The sequence below is a fragment of the Myxocyprinus asiaticus genome, chromosome 41 (genome assembly GCF_019703515.2).
Source record: "Myxocyprinus asiaticus isolate MX2 ecotype Aquarium Trade chromosome 41, UBuf_Myxa_2, whole genome shotgun sequence".
Classification (NCBI taxonomy): Eukaryota; Metazoa; Chordata; class Actinopteri; order Cypriniformes; family Catostomidae; genus Myxocyprinus; species Myxocyprinus asiaticus.
Genome location: NC_059384.1, coordinates 16,876,678 through 16,901,138, shown reverse-complemented (window position 1 = coordinate 16,901,138; position 24,461 = coordinate 16,876,678). Strand labels below are relative to the sequence as shown.

General features: G+C 38.8%; 1 protein-coding gene across 2 annotated transcripts in view; it reads left to right on the top strand.

Annotated features, from left to right (window-relative positions):
- Positions 1-3,026: 3,026 nt before the first annotated feature.
- Positions 3,027-24,461, top strand: part of LOC127431887 (1-phosphatidylinositol 4,5-bisphosphate phosphodiesterase delta-1-like) — a 42,975-nt gene continuing 21,540 nt past the window's right edge. Inside the window, exons 1-3 of one of the 2 annotated variants that reach the window (XM_051682515.1) lie at positions 3,027-3,339; positions 8,404-8,562; positions 24,030-24,258. In XM_051682515.1, coding sequence (XP_051538475.1) covers positions 3,309-3,339; positions 8,404-8,562; positions 24,030-24,258 — 419 coding nt within the window. In that variant the 5' untranslated portion in view covers positions 3,027-3,308. Of the gene's footprint in view, positions 3,340-4,551; positions 4,711-8,403; positions 8,563-24,029; positions 24,259-24,461 lie in introns of those variants that run through there. The other variant, XM_051682514.1, reaches the window with a different exon arrangement.

Genomic DNA, 24,461 nt, shown 5'->3' with positions numbered 1-24,461 from the left:
GGCACGCGAGGTGCTTATGATGTATGCAGTAATCCAATAGAGGCTATTATTTACAAATAAACCTGTAAAAACGAGAAGTCTTTTAAGAATATACGGACTTTATTAATTAAATTAAGTTCCCTTAGAAGCTCCCTTTACACGGTTTTTTGTGACCGCCATGTTTGTTTACACACCGTTACCATGGTAGCATGGCGCGACTTCCTTAAAGGTCCCTATCCACCGCGATTTCATCCAGTTACTGTGTTAATGAAGTTGGACACTTGAAACACACTTTCATAGCATTAGAAAGCTAAATATCAGACTTTGACTTATGCAATCAAATGATGCTAAACCTTTTTTCAGAACTAATTGCATAGACTTAGCATTTGTTGTTGTTTTTGTTGTTGTTGTTGCCATTTTTAGTGGAAATATGACGCCAGTGGCGTCTCAAGTTCACACATTCACCTTATTCAGCCCCGCCCCTTTTCCGCGCTCCGCCCTTTTGAATTTTGTCATCTAACTTCCTGTTTGCTACTGAGAAGAGTCGATCAAATTGGATTACGTGTGGGAGCACAGAAAGTATATTTTTCAGCAAGAGTCGATGGTGTGAGTCTACAGCACCCCTTTATTACGTGAAAATGCTAGTGAGGTGTTTTTTCGGTCACTCTAAATATTCGTTTTTACCAACACCCGCGGAGGTCAATTGGACCTGGCAGATCACATTCAGACAGCTATGACACAATGCACTTTTTCATAATACAAGCGTTTAACTGTTATACGTGTATTTCTGCTTTAGGTTTCAACTTGTTAATAATTTGTGTTAAAATGTGTAGTTGACCAACAGTGACAGCTCGTATTATTATTACACATGCAAGTTCAACACTAAAGAAAATTAAAATTGTACTTTTTAAAATAAATTTGTCACCCTACATTTTTTTAAAGGCTTAAATGTGATTAAAACAGTTGTAAACGGAATATAAAATAAAACATACACTTTCACATGGGTGTGTGTGTGTGTGTGTGTGTGTGTGTGTGTGTGTGTGTGTGTAAATTGTGTGTAAACCTATTTTCTTTTAAATGGTACTTTAGTTGATATTTTGTTATCTAATGCAATGACATTAATACATTCTGACTTGCAGCCAGATACAAAATGCATTTTTAATGCATGGTTTGGGAGGAAATCAATGAACACATTTACAAGTTTATACAATTTATACTAAATTGGGTGTATTGTGGTTAGGCCTTTTCAGATAAATCTGCCAGTGGGCTATCAAAGTCTGTCACATTCATGACATAACATGTTTACCAGTTTAAATGTGATCCCAATCATATGAACCACCAATAAAGCGCAACAGTACCCCCACCCCCCCACACACACTTTTTTAGCCGCCTGGATTCCAGAAGTATTTTCCCCATTAATTTCTTCCATAGAATTTTTATAAAATACTTCATAAAAAAGTTGTAAGCCATGAACCAAACCAACCAGCTCTGAGGTGAATCAGAACATCACAAACTTTGTTTTGAGGCAAAAAATTATTTGAAAATCTGACAAAAAGACAAAGGTACAAGACTGTGGACTTACCGTCTTTCATGAGGGCATAGACTACAATCCCATGAAGCATTGCGAATTATGTCATTGAATAAAAAAACAATGGAAATATAAAAAACTATTGATTTTTGGTTGTTGATTATAAGTATAGAAACAATATATTTTACTTTTATTGCAATATATTCCAATATGTACAAATATATTAGTTGTGTAAGGTTGATGGGAAACTGACTCGATTACATAATTTACAGTGAGTCATGGGAGTAGGCAGTGACTCCGAGGCACGTTTTACGGTTTCATTGGCCTGCGATTCTCTGATTGGAGGATCCTTCTCTGCTGTATTATGGGTAATGTAGTGATTTACCATAAATTACGCTATCAAACACAATATTGAAACAACGAAGTTGAAATAATGCAGATGGATGGCTTCACCTTAAGTATATACTATCAATGAACAACCTCGTAGCTCACAGTAGGTCTGTCTTTAAAGGTTTCTGAGTTATCGTTGAAAATCAATTCATCTATGGGATAAATAAATGGGATTTTTACATCCGAAACCAGACTTTTGCACTCTATTCCATTTTTTTTTTTTTTTTTCTGACTTGCTCTGTAAAATCACATGCCACAGACAGTGCACACCTTTGCATACCTGAAGCTAAGGTATGGCTTGACAGTTTTGCAAAGGGTGTGCCAAGAGCTGCCTGGCAGAAGGATTTTCAAAGTTACTCATGCAGTAAAGAAGCTGCATATATCCTATGTCTGCTTGAGTTCATCAAGAGATATATTTGCCTCAAAGAGCCTCTGTTCGCTGCTGTTTGTGGCTTCAAACCATGTCCGCATTTCAAGACAAATTTAGTATGCTCCCATTTACTTTCAGTGTAGCATTGTGTTAGCATCCATGAAAAACAAAAGGAGGTGCATATGTTTCCATACAATTAAAGTGAATTGTGACTGAGGCAAACATTCTTATTAACATCTTCTTATGTGTTCCTTGGGAGAAAGAAAGTCATATGGGTTTGGAACAACATGAGGGTGACTAAGTGATGACAACATTTTTTTTAAATCTGGGTGAAATGGTAGGCTACTACACTACAAATTAACACCATTTACAATTTTTCAGAAGTCCCACTTTTGTGGAGGACTTGGACTCTGGATGTATACAAAAGTATGGGAAGCCTGTGTGCTGCAGAGATTATTCTAGCTGTTGATACTTTATTTGTACCAGTACATCACCTTGCTGAAGTGAATATAAATATAACTGGTTTCAAGTGAAGTTCAGGTGTGTTTCTAATCTAGGTGGAGGGTTGGATTATGAATGTAACCTCCAACCTAGATCTTCGCAATTTGTAAAAAGTGGAATTGTAAGACAAGAGTGGAAGAGTGGAGTTGAGACCTACTACAAATGCATTCAAAGCATCTATTGCCAATGACGATAGCTGCCTTCTACAAAATGACCGAAAAGTAGACCCACAAACAATTCAGTTACGGCATAGTTTAGCGAAACAAATGAAACATTTCAGGGCATCGTGAGCTGAGAAGAGAGACTTGAAAGACCGGTGTTTTTGTTATGGGTGTTGGCAAATTCTTGATACTGCGCGGAGAATTATAGGCGGATTCCCCACATAAACGTTCCTGTCAGCGGATGGTTTAAGACACTAGTTTTACTCAATCCAGTCAGTTATCTGGGTGGCGTTTGGACGTTAAATGTCTTTTTTTTTTTTTTTTTTCGGATCTGGGTCTCCGTCTGAGAGAAAAAGTTAAATATAACAATACAAAAATCATGGAAATAAATGGTACTGCGGGCAGAATCGGTAAGTTAAATCATTTTTGCAGTGAGAGATGTGTGTTGCGCGAGAGAAGTGAACGCATTTGATTTGAGCTGACAGTATAGTAACATGAATACTATTTGTCTTAATTGTGCTTTTTCTGTTTAGACATACATTTTAATTGGGTACATTTCCACAGCCTTTATGCAAAATTATATATATAAAAAAATAATGAAAATAAAAAAAAACTTTTTTTATTTGATGATTGCTGTCGAAAAAAGTTTCTTTTCACAAACATGGGACCGTCATATTTTATTCTGTCCACCGTGTTTACTGTTGCACTCAGTTTTGCCATTGTTTTACGTAGTTACCACATACTCGTATTTAGTGCCATCGTGGAACATTTTCCATCACCTCAGGGGTGTTTTGGTGCCCTGTTCTTCATCTGAGAACTGTGTATTATGTAGCTCCTACTTTCAGACCTTAATGGAAAGTAAGTCTCTCTCTCTCTCTCTCTCTCTCTCTCTCTACTCACACACACACACACACACACACACACACACACACACACACACACACCTTAAATGATTCTTAGTTAGTGTAAGTTAAAATTACTTTCTGCAAGTGACAAATTTACCTGCATGTAACGTCAAATAAATCACTGCATCCGCGGTTTCAAACTAGTAGGCTAAACGCTGACATACGTTCAGACTAAAGTCTCGTTATAAGCCATGAACATTACAAACATATAGGCTACAAATGAGGGTTGTAATATGGTGTAGCTTATTTTCTTTCAGGGGTGACGTGCCTGACAACAAACCACATTCAGCGTGCCAAAATAGTCTAATTGATTTAATGTCAAGCGAGTATTTAGGCAGAAGAGGGCGTCCTTTCCCTTCACGTTTGCACAGTCTACACGAGAAGGAAAGTTTTTAGTTTCAACAAGCAAAATCTGAAGTCGACTACACGAACAATTTATGTAACAATAATAGTTTGGTGAAGTTTTGTGTTTAAGCAGCCATGAGAAAACGATGCGCAATCACACCTGTCTATGGTCATCGCTATACATATACGTTTCCTTTTGCTATTCTGACATGACATGTTTTAAATACCACCGTGCATGCCATTACATGTCGTATGTTTAGGTGCGAGCGCTATTCACAGAAAGTGAATCGGGACCGACACAACGGGATTATTTGGGCAGGTTCAGAACCCGCCCATAGACGGAGACTTGCAAACGTCATGGTTTTCTCCCGTCATAGAAAGTTTTCTAGTCAAAGTAAATCGATTAGAGCATCTCTTCCAGGAATTCGACAATGTATTGTGCACACAACCCTTGTAAAAGAACGAAATCCGAGGAGTTAATGTACCAAGAGCAGTGCAAGAACGTGGCACGCGAGAACGGGAAACGCATAGGTGGGTGTAGCGTTTATATTGGGTGGTCGTGTTTTCAATATGCCTTTGTTTACCAGGCTACAGGAGGGCTGTCAACTTTCTAGGGCCCTTATTGGCTGTATTCGCTAACTAATATTTACCATGTCAACTATTGAATTCTGCCAAAATACAATAGTCACTGTAAAAACATAATATGGGATCTCCTTCAAACATTGTCAAATGTTTTTCAGAATCTACCACAGTATTATTGTAGTAACACTGTGGTTACTATGGTAATGAAAACTATTGTTACCATGGTACATTTTAAAGTTGTTGTTTTTCTTTTTTTCTTTTTTTTTACATTTAAGTTACGAGCAATTATAAAAAGTTTATTTATTAAGAGGTTCCTGATAATCATCTTTCCAAAATCACATACACTGGGTGATAGAATCACTCACATTGTGTGTATCACAAGTTTATTATTCATCACATAATGTGCTTGATAAAAAGAATTGGCGGTGCATGCTAATGTTATATTATTTGCATGAAATACTGATTCTCAAACAAATAAATACAACTTACTAATACCTTTAAGATGGATTTATACCTATATTAAGGAGATTATTACAGGCACAGAATATAACTAAACCACACAGTTTTCATTATGTTGATATACAGTATGTACAGTGACCCCAAAAATTATTTGGACACTTAAGCCACACTTAAACATGCACAGTATGAATGTCTTTGCATTATACAGGTATAACAATATATAATATAATACACTCTTTGTGTATTACAATTTTATTACACGTGCCAGTAAATTTCTGCTGTCTTGCACAAGTTAACGCTTGCATGACCTGGATGCTGTAAAATAACTCTAAATACAAAGGATTGAAACATTAAGAAAATGCAAAGTGCCTTTACGAAGTGCACCATGATCAAATGCATTGGATGTTTACCATGGATCCAGAGAAGCTAGTTTTCGAGGAAAGTCACAAACATCTTTGACTGTACATTTTATAGAAGAGGAGTATGATCCCAGCCTTATTTCTTTGGAATAACACAGCCATTTTCTGTTTGGGATGATGAAAGAGCCAAAAGTATTACCTAAGTTTTCTTTTGATGTGTGCTGTTTGGTGTTAAAATAAATTCCAGCCAAATAGAGTGGAACAAAACTGTTTTCTTCATGTGATTCTTTAGAAAGTTGGATTGTGAAACTATTCCCAATGAGGTGAACAGTATTGGGGGTTGACATTTTGCATTTTAGCTGTTCAACTCTTGGCCGTCTTTCGCTTCTGCAACATCCAGGTTGGCTATAGTACTGACTGTTGTGAAACTGATAAGAATGCGTTAGTTTTAAGACCTCAAAAAGTCATCAAAACAAAACTATAGACAGAGTTTTCTGAGTAAATATGGGCAAGTATGCAGAGGCATTTCTGAGATCCTCAACTTTTTCACCATTTCTCCGCCCTCTGCTTGGGTGCAGCCAGATCCTCATAAACAGCCTCTGTGGCAGGAGCTCATGAAAAAAAATGTCTGTAATGTTGTGGTTGTGCCCACATGCTTGGGTCTCAGAAGATGGAAATATTCCTAGTGTGACTTTTGGGCTGTTAGGCCCACCACAACAGTTTTCAACAAAGTTGGTTGTTAATCACTCAGCATGATTAGCCTATAGCTGGAGGACAGCAGTTTGATTCAGGGCTTTAATTCTCATCAGGATGTTGCAGGCGATAAACACAGTGATTTATCGTTCCAAATGCATCAACCGCTCCTGAAAAGGAAGTGAATCTTTTATTGCAACATTGACACGCATTGACACATGCACTAGCCACACACATAAACATATTATTTTATTTCCACATTGCAATGATATTGTGGAATATATTTGTCACTTTATAATAAAAACTAGACACAATAATCCTAGCATGTAAATCTGTAATCTGTAAAAGATGTAATCTTTTTATGTGAAAATAATTGTCCCTTGCCATACAGAGACAACATCATGCAATTCCTCCAAAAAGTGTTTAAAACTATTAAAACGTGCTCTGTTTGTTGGAGAATCACAACCAGCCCGCAACCAATGGTGTGAGTTGGGGTACTATCTGTTGAAAATAGTAATTATTTTTGCAATTCCATTTGATGACGCTAGTGGTGCAGAAATTACACACTTCACCTTTAAAATAGACCAACTTTAGATAAATTATTTTACATTTGAACCAAGAAACAAATTTTTGACCATACTCAAGAAATTGGCCTGTTTCTTATGAAGTATTCTGATGACATATGTGAGTTGGATAAACGTAATATTTAATTTACCTTCTATGGTTAAGCTGTAAACTCTCTTTTATCTTGTAACTTATATTGGTTTTGACTGTATGTTCAGGTGTGAGACCTGCAAACTCAAGTACTGTGTTTATACTTTTATCTTCTCCATGAGGGATGCAAATCAGATTTGTTCAAATCACAACTCTATCTGCACTGTGGGTTTGTGGTTTCATCACAACATGTGCTTAAAAAAACATATCTAGGAAATAAAAAGATTGGTGGTACATGCTAAAGTTATATTATTTGTATGAAATACTGATTCTCAAACAACTAGATAAAGCTAACTAATACTGTACATACAAGATGGATTGATACCTATATTAAGAAGATTTACAGGTAGCACAGAATAGTTTCTAACTAAACCACACAATTAGAGCCATTATGTATGTACAATACTTCTGTTGAAACATTCAGAATCTTCATTATGTTGATATACAGTATGTACAGTGGCCCCAAAAAGTATATGGACACTTAAGCCACACTTAAACATGCACAGTATGAATGTCTTTGCATTATACAGGTATAATATCATATATATATATATATATATATATATATATATATATATATATATATATATATATATATATATTTTCTTCAAAAATAATGCCATAAATAGTTTTCATTTATCAGTTAACATCAAACAAACTCAAGTAAACATAAACAAACTTTGCCTTTAAAACAGCACCAATTCTTCTAGGTACACCTGGACACAGTTTTTCTTGGTTGTTGGCAGATAGGATGTTGTTTCTTTCTCTTCTTATAATCCCAGACTGACTCGATGCTCTGTGGGGGTCATGCCATCTGTAGCAGGGCTCCCTGTTCTTCTATTCTATTCTATTCTATTAAAAATTCATGTTTGGGAGTCTAAAAGGTACATTTCCTATTGACACACTAAAGCTGAAGATATAAATAACCATCTTAAGACAAATGTTTTTGTGAAACATCTTATGTGCCTGAGACTTTTGCACAGTACTGTATATAGATCACAGACCTGTGTGATCGGTGAACTTAAGGGAAATTGACTTCATACATCCTCTAAAATTCACATTGAATGGCAAATCCATATAAACTCTGCAAGATCATCTGTAGCTTTTGTCTGAAGAGCGGTGTGTGTGTAGGCAGTTTCATTATTGTAACCAAGAGATGTAATCTTGTTATACAGTTTCGCCCTTTAGCTACATGACTAAGATATTTTTAACATGATCAGTATTTTTGGACATCCTTTGTTGTTAAATACATAATGTTGAAACATCTGTAGTTCAGCTGACTTAGTAGTTGACCAATGTGTTTCCATAAAATGAGATCCCTTGACAGTTGACATTGAACATGTTTGATTATTGAGGTTGACTTGTCTGAAAATCCATTTACACTGATGTTTGAACTTAACCCATGTTTGACCTTTAGGTCTAGAGGGAGACGCAGACCTGCAGTTTTTATTAAATGGTGGAGACCTATTAAAGGTGAAGTCCAGCTCATGGAAGAAGACTCGCTTCTATCAGCTGATGGAAGACTGCAAGACTGTGTTGCACCAGTCCAGAAAGACTTTTAAGAGAAACCCAACCTGTGAGTACTGGACTGTGGATTCTTTAATAATTTCAGTTTGTGTTTGAGAGAGGAGGGGAAAACAGGATGTTGATCTGGGGAGAACGCTTATGATTCCTTAAAATGGTTTTAGAACAAAGCTAAAATCCCAATCACATGTCCTAATATTTTGTATCAAATTTACCTAAATAATATATAATGGGAAGTCTTCTGTTCCTTGATACACTTTAATCGGGTGACGTTGTTTATATCCCTGATGATAAATAATGTCATTTCATGCTCTGTGGACATCAGCAAGTATTAAGCAAGCCACACATCAAAGTGCTCTCCTGTAAACTCATCTTTATTGTGCCTGGATCTGAGTCCTGCCCTTTACCTTCCCCCACACACATAACTTCCCCCACGTCTGCAAGGGCAGTACAGATTTGGGTGAAAAAAAAACCTTCTCTGACAAAATGACTAGAGAGAAGGGGAACAGCCTTTTGTGGTGAATTTAAAATCTTTTTCCCACATATTGTTCAATGCCCTCTGCTTCCCATAACTTCCTCTCTGGTTCCTCCTGGTCAAAGGCCTCGGATCAGATCTCTTTATCTGGTGTCTGCCAGACCGTTGCTACCTCCTCTTTGGCTGTGTGTGTGTGATTGGGGAAATCACAACAGGTCTGGAAATTATAAATACAGCATACCAAACAAAATCACAAGGATTAAGGACACCAGATATCACCGGGGGAGCCTTCTGGACCCACTTACACAAGATTTCTTGTTGGGTGTTTTGACAGGCGTTAAACTCCCATTGGCCAAAAATTATGATTAGATGAATTGCACATACAGTGCTGACATTTAGGTCTCTTTTTATGTTCTGAAAACAATAACATAAAAGAATAGTTCACCCAAACATTCTCCTTTTGTTTTCCACGGAAGAAACATAAGGGGTTGGAATGACACATAAATTATGACACAATTTAAGTTTTTGGTGAACTATCCCTTTAATAAATGGTGACAGAATGCTCAGAAAAAAATTAGCTTGACACCCTAAGACAGATCCTAACTTGCACAGAAGTGGAAGAATCACAGAATAAACCCCAACATAATGATTTCCCACTAATTATATGATTACTAACCAAATAAATAAATGGACATGAAAAATTCATTTGAGTTCCAAGTATTTGATTATGTGAGAAGATATGAAACTAGAACAGCTATGTAGGAAATTGGATGAAAACAAAAAGCAAGTGTTCCAGAGAGCTGTCTAAAAAGTAGTTACAAGTTGAGTCAGAGACCTCAGTGCATACTAGCACAACTAATGGTTTACCCTGAAAAATATTATACACTTGGCAATAGGATGTGTTGATGGTTTGAGTCCAAGAACACATGGGGGTCATGTTTTTCAGGACAGGAAGTGAGTTTTTATTATCTAATAGTGATAGTGCCAAGTTTATCTAAAAGTTACATGGTTTGCAGGGGTGGAAAAGAAACTGAGGGAACGTTACAGTTTGTGTTTATCACATACTAGCACACACACAGACCTGCCCACTGTCAAACAATCCAGCACTGAGACAATGAGTGTGTTCTTAAACACTTTTGGACAGACATTTTGGCATCGTGTCTGTTTTAATGAGTAGTTTCTAATGAAAACCATGAATCTCAGTCCTGTAATTCTTGTACAGGACAACCAAGAGCTGCAGCCATGCCACATTTCATAGTTTACTGCTATTATCTTTACAACAATGAACAGATTTAGTCTTTGTTAAGGGTGTTTGTCATGTGGTTATTATTCCACACAATGAGATGTCATGTGGTCGACATTCCACCACTGTAAGATACAACAGAGGTCTCATGAGTTAAATCCAGACAGCGAGAACACTGATATGTGTTAATTAGTGGCGCTTGCTAAGGCATCATTATTACTGTTCCTCATATTAAGGCTTTGGGCTTTTTCAAAAGCCCTCACCCCAAGTATTTATTTTTATTTTTTTGGATTTTTCTCCTCTTTTCTCCCCAATCTGGCATGCCCAATTCCCAATGTGCTCTAGTTCCTCGTGGTGGCGTAGTGACTTACCTCAATCCGGGTGGCAGAGGATGAATCTCAGTTGTCAATCCGCGCATCTTATCATGTGGCTTGTTGAGCACGTTACCGTGGAGACCTAGCACGTGTGGAGGCTTCACGCTATTCTCCGTGGCATCCACACACAACACACCATGCACCCCACCAAGAGTGAGAACCACATTATAGCGACCACGAGGAGGTTAACCCAACGTGACTCTACCCACCCTAGCAACCTGGCCAATTGGTTGCTTAGGAAGCCTGACTGGAGTCACACAGCACGCCTCGAACTTGCGACTCCAGGTGTGGTAGTCAGCGTCTTTACCACTGAGCTACCCAGGCCCCCCTCACCCCAAGTATTTTTTATTTTTTTGCATAACTCCTCCCGCACTGGACACAAATGATACCTCAAATCAAATGACTTATTGAGGAGAGGTGTGCTATTACTTTTTTAAGTGGTCAGACTTATGAGTTTTTCTAGACAGATGATAAAATGGGATAAATTATTCCATAGACTTACAATGAAGGAGGAACCCAAGTCATATCTAGAGGCTATAATATTATAGAAACTTGGGGATGTGCTCTTACTTAATTATCAATGCATTAGAAACCACCCAGAATACCCTAGCAACTGCATAAAAGCACATAAACAAACACTAAAAACATCTTAACAACCACCCACAACACCCTAGCATCATCACGGTGAGTGCTACATTTTCTTCAGAACGTTTACATTAATGAAATATGCAGTGCATTCAGAAAGTATTCAGACCTCTTCATTTTTTTTCATATTTTGTAATGTTGCAGCCTTATGCTAAAATGCTTTTAAATTTGTTTTTGTTTTTTACATCAATCTACACTCCATACCCCATAATGACAAAGCAAAAAACAGATTTTTGATAACTTTGCAAATGTATTAAAAAGAAAAAATTGAAAGATCACATTGGCATAAGTATTCAGACTTTTTGCTATGACACTTGAAATTTAGCTCAGGTGCATCCCATTTCTCTGGATCATCTTTGAGATGTTTCTACACTTTGATTGGAATCCACACATAAAAACGCACCTAAAGGACTCTCAGACTGTGAGAAACAAGATTCTCTGGTCTGATGAAACGAAGGTTGAACTGTTTGGTCTCAATTCCATGCGTCATGTCTGGAGGAAATCAGGCACCGCTCATCACCTGTGGAATACCATCCCAACGGTAAAGCATGGTGGTGGTAGCATCATGCTGTGGGGGTGTTTTTCAGCGGCAGGGACTGGGAGATTGGTCAGGGTTGAAGGAAAGCTGAACATAGCAAAATACAGAGATATCCTTAATGAAAACCTTGTCCAGAGCACTCAGGACCTCAGACTAGGCCGAAGGTTCACCTTCCAACAGGATAATGACCCTAAGCACACAGCCAAGACAACGCAAGAGTAGCTTAGGGACAGCTCTGTGAATGTCCTTGAGTGGCCCAGCCAGAGCCCAGACTTCAACCCAATCGAACATCTCAGGAGAGACCTGAAAATGGCTGTCAACCGACGGTCCCCATCCAACCTGACAGAGCTTGAGAGGATCTGCAGAGAAGAATGGCAGAAAATCCCCAAATCCAGGTGTGCAAAGCTTGTCGCATCATACCCAAAAAGACTTGAGGCTGTAATAGCTGCCAAAGTTGCTTCAACTAGTACTGAGTTAAGGGTCTGAATACTTATGTCAATGTGATATTTCAGTTTTTTTTTTTTATACATTTGCAAATTTAGCAAAAATGTGTTTATTGCTTTGTCATTATAAGGTATGGAGTGTAGATTGATGTGAAAAAATAAAAAATTTGAAAGCACTTTAGCATAATGCTGCTACATAACAAAATGTGAAAAAAAATGAAGGGGTCTGAATACTTTCTGAATGCACTGTATCCGGTTCAATACAAGTTAAGATCAATTTGCAGCATTTGTGGCATAATGTTGATTACCTCAAACATTTATTTCGACTTGTCCCTTCTTTTCTTAAAAAAAGAATACGTAAAACGGACGGCTCTTAAGGCCCAGGTATACTTTGTTTTTCTGCATTCCGGATCGCCTTGCGCCCGGTTGACTATGTTGCCTTGGTGAGTATAATTTTGAACGAATAGGAACACGTTCAATGCATGCGCACTACAACTGATTTGAGACACTCTTTTAGGACAGTCAATGGCCAGCACATATGCAGACGATGCACACAGACAAGGACCGCGTGCGCGAGTCAAGAAAATCTAAGCGGCTGATGATGCAATTTGTGTCACACATACTGTGCGCAGAGGGATCCGCAATGCGCACACTCGGAGTATACTTTGGTCTTTACAATGGAAATAAATGGAGCCAATTTTCGTAAATGTTAAAATGTTTCAAAAGTATTGCCACAAGGCATAAACAATATGCATCTTAACATATTTTAGTGCAATAACATCGCTTAAAACCTTTTCTGTTTAAAGTTATAGCCAATTTTACAACTTCATTGCCATGATGACGTAATGCTGTAAACCCTAAAACAACCATAAAGCAGTGATTTAAACAACTTTACAGCTAAAATAATACATGAGTTTTAACAGAATAATTAATGTAAGTGCTTTTATAAAATTATAAGCTTCACATTTCTGCCTTTAAACCCTCTGAAAAATGGCCCAATTCACTTCCATTGTAAGTGCCTCACTGTTACCTCAATTTTCTTTTAGAAAACGAGGGACGAGTCGAAATAATTTTTTGTGGTGATTAACATTATGCTCAAAATGCTGTCGATTGAGCTTAATTTGTAATGAACCCGGAATATTCCTTTAATTAATTTTGCAGATCCCTTACTAAAATTGAGAGTTCACTGAAAATTTGCCACAAACTTGCCGCAAATTTGCCACAAACTTGCCGCAAATTTGCCACAGATAATTTTCACATGCAAATGACCTTTGCAGCAAACTTGCAGCTAATTGTCCATTGTTGCTAAAAGTTTGCCGGAGGTTCACTACTACCGGTCAAGAGCTGCAAGCTTCTGGCAAACATTTGCGGCGAATCACAAGCTCATTTGCATGTGAAAATTTTAGATTTTTTGACATGGAATGCCATTTTTTTATTTTGCATTTTTCTAATTTAATGGTTTATTTTTCATTACAAATGATATTATTAGCACAACAGTTTGAGTAAAAATTTTGTGCAAAACCCGATAATTATGATATAATCATGATCCTGCATGTGAATTTTCACAGAGCATCTTAAGTGCTTTAATGAAAGAAAACATGTCCTTTTGTAGAGAATGAGTTAACACAGTTAATGTCACAAATTTGCTTATTTGATTACTGATTACGAAATTGTGTGAAATCGTAAATATTTCATATATTATTTCATTGTAATCATGTAATCACTACCACGCAAGCAACAGCGAGAGAGGAGCAGGCTATTTTATGTTTTTCGCACCTGTATTCCAATCTACATCTTGATGTAATCCTTCCTCATGATCACGCAGCATGTTGTCATCTGCTGAATGGGAGGCTAAACAGAATTCAAGTGTGACAAGACTCGCACTGCACGTGCAGGCCATTCACGCATCACAAGCTGATCGACTTTTTAGCTCTTTTCGGTGAATCGCACCTGCAAAATCCTAAAAATTTATTACCAGGTTTATTTTATATTTTGAATATACTTGAAAATATTTTTGAACCCCACGATGTGGGTTTATGTTTTCTCTTTTCATTGTTTAATGTAATTTTGAGTGTGACTATGGTTTAAGGAGGGTGTACCTGTAAGCTGGGTTGGAAATCTCAAGGATTAATAGTGGTGTTTTCCTTATTACATCACGTGTTGTTCTTAAAACAAAAAGAAATAAATGAAATGTAGGCTGTCATCCACGCAGCCTGACCGAAGCAAAGGGGACGCACTTACTCGCGCGATTTACCGAACGTGAAGCGCTGCGGCTCGTGATGCGTGAATGGCTTGCATGCACTGCAAGAGTCTGTTGGGTATATTGCAGTCTCTCCACATTTTAACTTTTTATTTAGCCTCCCATTCTGCTCATGATATAAATAAATCAGTCTACTCCTCTCTCACCATTGCTGGCATGCCAGTGATTACCAACCACGCGTGCCATAGGTTGCCGACTCCTGATTTACTGTAATCCAAAGAGTATTATTACGTTGTAACAACGTTAAGGTTGGGAAAGGAGGAGGCGGGACCCGGCTGAACAATCAAAGTCATATTTTAATAGGAGTTTAAACAAAAAGACACAAAAACATAAACACACACATGGCAGCTGCATGTGGCTCTCTCCTTCTCGAACTGCTGCATTCCGCTGCACTTATCCCTCTCCTCGACTGATTAGCCCGATTGTGGGCCGGGCATGCGTAGTCACGGCCTGGCCCCGCCCTCCTTCTCCTCACATATGTAAAAAAAAAAAAAAAGGTAGATGCAGTGCAACACTGGAACAGAATGCAGCTGTTTTTAGATGTGTTTTTACATGCTGATCTTTTAACTTGACACAGCATCTTAAAGCGCTGCACACACACTGAAAAAGCAGCAAGAGGCCTCACAGTGGTCAAAGATGTCCGTGTAGTGCATATGTACATAAAACAACACTTAAAAAATGCAAAAATGCCTTCTTTGTAAATGGCGGCCCCTTAAAAAATAATAATACTACAACACAAGCTATACGTCCATACCAGACAATAACATTAGATGCTCTCATGGCATGCACTGTCACACCACTGTGCTTGGATGCCGCACCTGACACACCTCACACTTTATGCAGTCACCCGAGTCATTCAAGTTGCTTTCATGGACCTCAACTAAAAGGTATTTCTTGTCTTTGAGCAGTGTTTAAGGTGAGATGTCCATATCATCTCTTTCACCTTTTGTTGTTATTATCTTGACTTCCATATCTTAGCTGTATTCAGTGCTTTTGAATTGAGGCTTGTGTAGGAGTGCACAGAGAGAGTGCGCCTCTGCAGGATGTGGTTTCAGAACAGGATGTATTTGGGACCAAAGGGTATTAGAAACCATGGAACAGAAATGAGAAATGAATGCAAAAATAGACTTTCTTCCATTGTTTGGACAAACAGAAAGTCCTGATCCAGACTCAAGCAGCATTAGTTTAGCCAATAGTGCTATCAGTCAGTTCAAATAGTACAAATGTTACAATCCAAATGTTTTGAAAGTGCTGCAGAACTACTCTTCGGGGAAGTCAACCTACCCAGTTGATTTAGTTGTCTGCACAATAAATGCAATAAGATTATTACAAATTGATTCGAGTTACAAAAACATAAAAGTTTATAGGTCAAAATGTCATTCTTTTCTCCTTTAAACATTGCAGTTACTGTTTTTGTATGCTAAATGCAACAACTAAATGTAACAATAGAATAATCTGAATTTGCCCCAGCACAGTGTTTCCTTTCTGTCAGCTTGTTTCAGTGGAATCCAAGGGATGCTAGTGTGATATGTCTTGGATACTGCTTCTTTACAATAGCTTACTTGAGATTGGGGTTTATCCAAATAGTTCTCCTACTACAGCTCATACCGAAACTTGCTTCTGTGCTCACATCTGAACAGCAAATTATCGCCAGCTATGGCTTTCTCTAGTGTTTGCTTTGCTCCAGTCACCCAACCCTGGTTTGATTTTTCCCACCAAGCCATCCATTGTGATTAATTGTTGTGAGAGATTTCTGACATCTCACCTGTGTCTCATTTCCAGTTGCATAACAAATGGTCAATCTAAATCTATTTATCCTTAGTTTTAATTCTCCATAATCATTTTGAAATGAAACGGTAGATAAAACATACCCTTTACCCAGAACTGTTTGCAAAGTTCCTGTAGCTCAACTGGTGCAAACAATGCTAAGGTCACTTTTGATTCCTAGGGAACACACATGCTAAAATCCTTGAAGGCACTGTAAGTTGATGTGAATAAATGCATCTGCCAAATGAATAAATGTAAATGAAATGATGTCTAGATGTCTTTTCTGAAAGCGGTGAGACAGATAGCCTCTCATGTTCACCTTGCCTGTGTACACATGTTTAACTGATAACTAAATAATCTAAAAAACTTTAGTGTACACTTTTCTATACATTAAGTTCACATACAATACGTATTGGTGGAGAGCAATAGAGGTATGTTACTAAAAAAAAAAAAAAAAAACAGTAAGGTCTAACAATGATTTAGTATTACATTTACATAAAACTGTTTGTAAAGGGCAACAGGCACATGCAGAGAAGGATTGGAATGTGTAGCTATGTGTTGTAATAAGAATGACATCACTGAGGTTAATACCTTATCACTGGCTGGTGTGGCCTTGTGATGAGTTGTCTTTTATTCACCAGTGCTTTGCCAAGAATTATTAATTGTGAAATCAAGATTCTTTCCCAAGTACTCGGGTGTGTTTTACATAATGAGGCAGGATTAGGCAAAATAAAGATTCTCTGTCTGTCACTCACTCGACGTTGTGTCGATGTAGTGGCACTAGAGGTCGAACTTGGGAGCCCCAATCACCTCTGATATTTGAGAAAAGGCCAATGAAAATTGGCAAATGGAATTTGCATGCTACTCCCCCGGACATACGGGTATAAAAGGAGCCGGCTTGCATTCACTCATTCAGATTTGTTCTTCGGAGATTTGCTAAAATTTGCTAAAATTCCACTGCCGTTCCTTTCAACTCTGCAGTGGCTAGGCTGTTGGATATATGGCGCATTTGACAACAGGTTCTCTCTTCTCGCACAGATAAGTGCAGAGAACGAACCTGGGTGCTTCGGCAGCCACACTAAAAGAGTTTATTTCTCTAAAATTGTAAGCATTGGCAGAAAGCGTCTTTTTAAAGATGCCTTTCTGTTTATGTGCATTTCCTGGGTGCAGTTCCTGGGTTGCTATCTTTCTGCTTCTGACGGCCATGATCGCTGTCTCACGTGTATGGGTCATAGTCACGTTTAGACAGCATTTGTGGATGGTTCATGTTCTCACTGCGAGAACATGGCCATGGCAACGTTGCGGTCGCGACTTTCTTTCTTTCATAGAGGGAAAGTCACTCCAGCCGCTCCCTGCCCTGGTCCTTCTGCTTACACGCACAAGGCTGCGCCGGCTAGCGCTGGGGGCAATTTGGGGGCTTCAGTGGGAGCATTTCCGCCGGGTGAATCCCCATGGACCTCCCATTCCCCAGCACGCTCGTTTCCACCGGTCGAGTTCATGGATGGGTCAGGCGGCTCGCCCCATGATTGGTTTAATGTCTCATTCGGGGCTCTAGAAGAACACAAGGTATCGATCACGGCATTGGAGAGCGGGCTTTTACAGTCTGACGCCAAGGACTCTGCCGGCTCCCACCGTGTCAGAGGCCGACGTGGAGCTGACAGTCATACTTGCCCGGGCTGCCACGAGCATCGGGCTTGAGTGGAACCCTCCACCCTGCCCTGAGCATTCGTGGCTGGATGATTGGTTCCTGGGCTCAGAGCGCCACACACAGCCGCGCTCTGCCCCAGTTCCTTTCTTCCCGGAGGTGCATGAGGAGCTCACGAAATCGTGGTGGGCACCTTTTACTGCCCGGTCCCGTTTTGTGAGTTCCTCCGCTCTCATTACCCTCCATGGCGAGGCGACCAGGGGGTACACGGAGGTTCCTCAGGTGGAGCAGGCGATTGCGGTGCACCTGTGCCCGCAAAATGCCGCCACCTGGCGGAATCGTCCTAGGCTCCCGTCCAAGGCCTGTAAGTTCACGTCGTCCCTGATGGCCAAGTCTTACAGTGTCTCCCTTGCATGGAGTCTGGAGGTGATTAGCGCTCTCCAACATGTCGTGCTGGCTCGTCAGGACGATCCAACTCGGCTATGTGATTCAGTTCACCAGGCGCCAGCCCAGGTTCAATGGCGTCCGTTTTACCTCAGTAGCAGGCAAGGATGCCATTGTTCTGTGTGCGGAAATCGCAGTCCTTCTAGAGAAGGACGCGATAGAGCCTGTCCCTCCAGCCGAGATGAAGAAGGGGTTTTACAGCCCCTACTTCATCGTACCGAAAAAAGGCGGTGGGTTGCGGCCAATCTTAGACCTGCGAGCTTTGAATCGGGCCCTGTACAAGCTCCCGTTCAAAATGCTGATGCAGAAACGCATTCTGTCAACTGTGAAACAATCTTGACGAAGAACAAGTTGTGCTGGTGGCACTGTACTGGCCCACCCAGACTTGGTTCTCGGAGCTCACGCTCCTCGCAACAGCCCCTCCCTGGCAAATTCCCCTGAGGAAGGACCTCCTTTCTCAGAGACAGGGCACAATTTGGCACCCACACCCAGACCTCTGGAACCTCCATGTCTGGCCACTGGATGGGATGCGGTAGACCTAAGTGGGCTATCACCGGCGGTGGTAGACACTATCACTCAGGACAGAGCTCCCTCCATGAGGCAGCTGTATGCCTTGAAGTGCCGTCTGTTCATGAATTGGTGTTCTTCCCGAGGTGAAGACCCTCAGAGATGCACAGTCAAGTCGGTGCTTTCCTTCCTGCAGGAGAGGTTAGAGGGGCGGCTGTTCCCCTCCACCAACAAAGGAATTTCATTAGTCCAAAAATGAATTTTGCCTGTTTATTTTTTTCTAAACTGACAGACATATTTCTCTGAAATACGTTCAGTACTCTCAACAACTGAAAACAATTAACAAAGCCATCAAAAATTGTAATGCAGACACAATACACTCACTGAGCACTTTATTAGGAACACTATGGTCCTAATAAAATGCCCGACGTGGTCTTCTGCTCTAGTAGCCCATCCGGGGTTCGACTTGTTATGCATTCTGTGTCTATTCTGCTCACTACAATTGTACAGAGTGGTTATCTGAGTTACTGTATCCTTTCTGTCAGCTCAAACCATTCTTGCCATTCTCCGTTGACCTCTCTCATCAACAATGCATATCCGTCCGCAGAACTGCCACTCACTGGATGTTTTTTTGTTTTTGGCACCATTCTGAGTAAACTCTAGAGACTGTTGTGCATGAAAATTCCAGGAGATCAACAGTTACAGAAATACTTAAACCAGCCTGTCTGGCACCAACAATCATGCCATGGTCGAAATCACTGAGATCACATTTTTTCCCCATTCTGATGGTTGATCCTAATAAAGTGCTCAGTGAGTGTTTATGTCTACCATTATTTTCAGATAACTTTATATAGATAAAAAATGAATCAAAATGTGGTGTTAATTAGAACATTCTGCAGGATTTCATGGCAAATTAAGTGTTCTTCTATCATGGTCCATACAATGAAAGATAACGTATTAAAATGATAGAACGGTATATTACATTTAAATAGAAATTTCTATAGGTAGCATTTTAAACATTAATTATAAATATTATCTGATGTTTCTGGAAACACCCTTAGGTTATGTGCATGATAATTTGTGTATTTGTAATTTCCATTTTGAAAATGAAATTTTTAAAGTAGTTGAATGAATTTCAGTTCAAAGAAGGTAGTGTAAAAGTCCCTTTCAAGGCAAGTCAGTCCACTCGGGGCCATTTTGGGAAGTCAGATTGTTTCCTATGGATACAAGTACAACTGCTATCTACTTGAACAGAGAAAGACCGAAATCTCCAAAAACGGTTTGTCAAGATTATGATCAAATAACATATTTCAAATCAGCAGCAAAATCTGACATCAATGGGATCATAAATTTAGCTCAGATTACACCAAAAAATGCTATTTTTAAGGTTGGCTGGCTAATCCGCATGCGCATTTCCGAGTTGACTGACAGGCGATGTCTGTATCTAAAAGGTGATTGGCTCTTTTACCTGTAAGGCGGGACTACCTTTTCTACATCTGCCATATTGGGCTGTCCATTTTTTTCCATTCATTTTTATACAATTACTTTGTCTCAGGCTAAATAGTTACTGGTAGTACGTTGCTCACCATGTATTGGGAGCTGTTGTACTCATGGAGACCTGGGTTAGAATCCGGTAATGTCCCTATTCCATTTCCCCTCTCTCTCCCTCCTCTTTGCCTATATAACATGGGCAAAGAGGCAATAAAAAAAGAGCTAGATTTGCAAAAAGGTTCAAATCTTGTATTGACATGGCACATCAAGCATGATTTTTAATTGTGAATAGGATGTCAAATAGTCAAGTCATTTTTATTTGTATAGCGCTTTTCACAACACAAATCGTTTCAAAGCAGCTTTACAGAAAATCATGCATTAACAGAAAATGAAACTGTAATATCTATAAAGTCTTAGAGTCAGTCATCATTGTGTAGTTTGATTAAATATGATTGTAAATTGTGTATAAAAATAAATAATAAAATAATAATTGTATTTAGAACCCCAGTGAGCAAGCCGAAGGTGACTGTGGCAAGGAACACAAAACTGTTGTGTTATTGGTTATTGGAGAAAAATAACCTTGGGAGACACCAGACTCACTGTGGGGACCAGTTCCCCTCTGGCTAAAGAACATGAATATAATGCCAATATTAGTTATTTGTGTGCAGTGCAAGTCATGGTCTAAAATTAGTAAACTAAGTAAGTGTTAAGGGCCAGTGTTTAAACAAAGATTTTGTATGAACTGTAAGAATAATGACTAATGTCTTTGAAGTCCATCCTGGATTAACTGCAGAAGTTCACATAAATGCATTGTCCTTTGTTAGTTGGCTGATGAAGGCTTTTGTTGGCACTTAATTGATAGTCTAAGTATTCCATTTTAAGAGTGTAGTCCATCAGTAGACCAAGGTGATGCAGGCAGAGATCAGTGAGGTGCATCGCAGTTCAACCGGCAAGTCATTTCGGTGAGGTCTATCCTAAATCCAAGGTTCAGGCAGTGGCAAATGAAGTATCCCATGTCTTATGTTTGGAGTTGGCATCAGTTCATCCCCTGAAGTCCATCGTAATAGACTGAAGTGATGTCTGGTTGGCATGTAGTCATCATCACTCAGAGACACGGAGCAGTGGAGTCTGACACCAAGCAGGAACAGAGCTGGATCTGGCTGGCTTTGGTAACCTCGGGATGGAACAGGGAAACAAGTAGAATAATATTAGCGTAGATGCCATTACATTTTTTGCAGAGTTATAGATCATGATAAATGTTTCTGGTTCCGGCAGACCTTACTAAAGCAGCCTAATTGTGAGATGATGGATAAATTAGGTGTATGCCTGGCTAAATAGATGAGTGAGTGTGTCTGCATCCCGAACAGTGCGAGGAGTTAGTAATATTAAGAAGAGGTTCTGAGATTATAGGGAATATCCCTTTTAAGAGCTTATTTGGTATTGGATCTAACATACAAGTTGTGGCTTTTGATGTTTCAATAAGTTTTGTTAGTTCTTCATGACCTAAGACAGTGAAGGATTGAAGTTGCTTGTGAGGAAAATTATGAGACACTGTTTTCTGAGGTACTGTGACAGACGATTGCATAATTCCAATTTTATTTCTGATGATTTCAATTTTAACCACAGTACTGAATAAACACCTAGGATTATTGTGGTTATTTTCTATGAGTTTGCTAAAGTATGCTGACCTGGCAGCAACAGAGACTACGTATCTTCCATGCATGGCAAAATACTTCTAATTTTGTATTCTTCCATTTGCGCTCCATTTTCCGAGCTGCTCTCTTGAGAGCATGAGTGTGATCATTGTACCATGGTGCAGGGCTTTTATAAAAAACGTTCTTTCATCGAAGGGGGGCGACAATATCAAGAGTGCTAGAGAAGACTGTATTTATATTTTCTGTTATTATTCCAAGTTCTTCTAGTCTTTTTGGCTTACTGAGTATATGAGATAAATCTGGAAGATTATTAGTGAAGATATCTTTAGTGGTCGAAAGAATAGTTCTACCTGAATGATAGCGTGGTGTAGATTGAGTAACATTACCTGATCACAGCATATAAGAGATGAAGTAATGATCTGAGATGTCATCGCTCTGCAGCAGAATTTCTATAGTATCAACATCAACTCCATATGACAATTAAATCTAGTGTATGATTATGGCGATGAGTTGGTCCTGTCACATTTTGTCTGACTCCAAAAGAGTTGAGAATATCGATAAATGTTAATCCCAATGTGTCATTTTCATTATCTATGTGAATGTTGAAGTCACCAACAATTAAAGCTCTAGCCGCAGTAACTACTAGATCTGATAGAAAATGTGCAAATTCACCAAGGAAATCAGAATACGGCCCGGGTGATCTACACTACCGGTCAAAAGTTTTGAAACACTTACTCATTCTTTATTGTATTTTTTTTTTCTTTACATTTTAGAATAATATTAAAGTCATCAAAACTATGGAATAACATAAATGGAACTATGGGAATTATGTTGTGACTAAACAAAATCCAAAATAAATCAAAACTGTGTTATATTTTAGTATCTTCATAGTAGTCACCCTTTGCCTAGTATTTGCAGACATGTACTCTTGACATTTTCTCAACCATCTTCTTGAGGTATCACCCTGGGATGCTTTATAAACAGTATTGAAGGAGTTCCCATCTATGTTGAGCACTTATTGGCTGCTTTTCTTTATTATTTGGTCCAAGTCATCAATTTCAAAAAAAATTTTTTTTTAAATTACATTTTAGTTTTATAATGAAATAAATTAATATGGTGGCACAATTATATTTTTGTCTACAAAACTCATTTCAAACATTTAAGCATACGCCTTCAGATCAAAATCTTTTTAAGATCATGTGAAACATTTGAGTCGTGTTTCAAAATTTTGACCGGTAGTGTATATACTGAGACAAGGGCAAAAGACAACAGAGATTTTTTAATTGTATCTGACGGTGTCACATTAAGCATTATTAGTTCAAAAGACTTAAACTTATATCCTTTCCTCTGGGTAACGCCAAAAACGTCACTGTAAATTGCAGCAACACCTCCTCCTCGTCCCTTCAGACGAGGCTCATATTTATAACAATAACCTGGGGGAGTAGATTTATTTAAACTAATATATTCATCCAGTTTAAGCCAGGTTTCAGTCAAATAGAGTGCATCAAAACTATGATATGTAAAAATTTAATTTACAATTAGTGCTTTGGTTGAAAGAGATCTAATGTTTAGTAGCCCTACCTTTATAGATGTTTGTCTTAATTGTTTTTTTTTTATTTTATTTTTTTTATTTTACCTTTTTATTTTTTCTAAATTATTTAGTGAATGGTTTGTGTTTGATAGTTCGAGGAACAGACACAGTCTCTATGTGATATCAAGGTGATACATTCTCTATGTGTTGTAGTTTATGTGACTTGTGTGACGTCTCAAGGCAGCTAGCAGACGTTCGGATTAGCCAGTTTGTCTGCTTCCTGACTTGGGCCCCTGTTAGTCAAGTACTATCACTATTAAGACTATGAGCCAAATTACTAGAGAGGAGAGAGGCACCTTCCCTGGAGGGATGGAGTCCGTCTCTCTTTAGTAGATCAGATATACCCCAAAAACTCTTCAAATTGTCTATAAATCCTATGTTATTCTCCGGAAATAGCAAAATAGTTAAAATAATACTTTAAATGTCTTGCCCCATCCACAGTCAACCTGGAGGACATTGAATCAGTGCGGTATGGCCGTCAGTCTGAGGGGTTGCAGAAGTACACTGACTCCTCTGTGGAGGACCGCTGCTTCACCATCATCTTCAAAAATCGACGCAAGAACCTCGACTTGATTGCTAGTTCCAAAGAGGAGGCCAAACAGTGGGTCAAAGGTCTGGAGAAGGTCATGAACAGCATGAGAAACCTTAACCGCCAACAGAACAGTGAACAGTATCCTTATCTTTCATTCCCTAAAAGTTGTTTCCTGAACAGATTTGTCCGTACTGTTATAATTAAGGAAAACATTTATTGAAAAAAATGTAGTGGATGTCACTATGATATAATATTTGTAGCTTACAGCAGCTAAAGAAGCCTCTAGTTCAAAATGGAATAAATAAATCTTTCCGGTGTTTAATATTCATACCTTACATTAG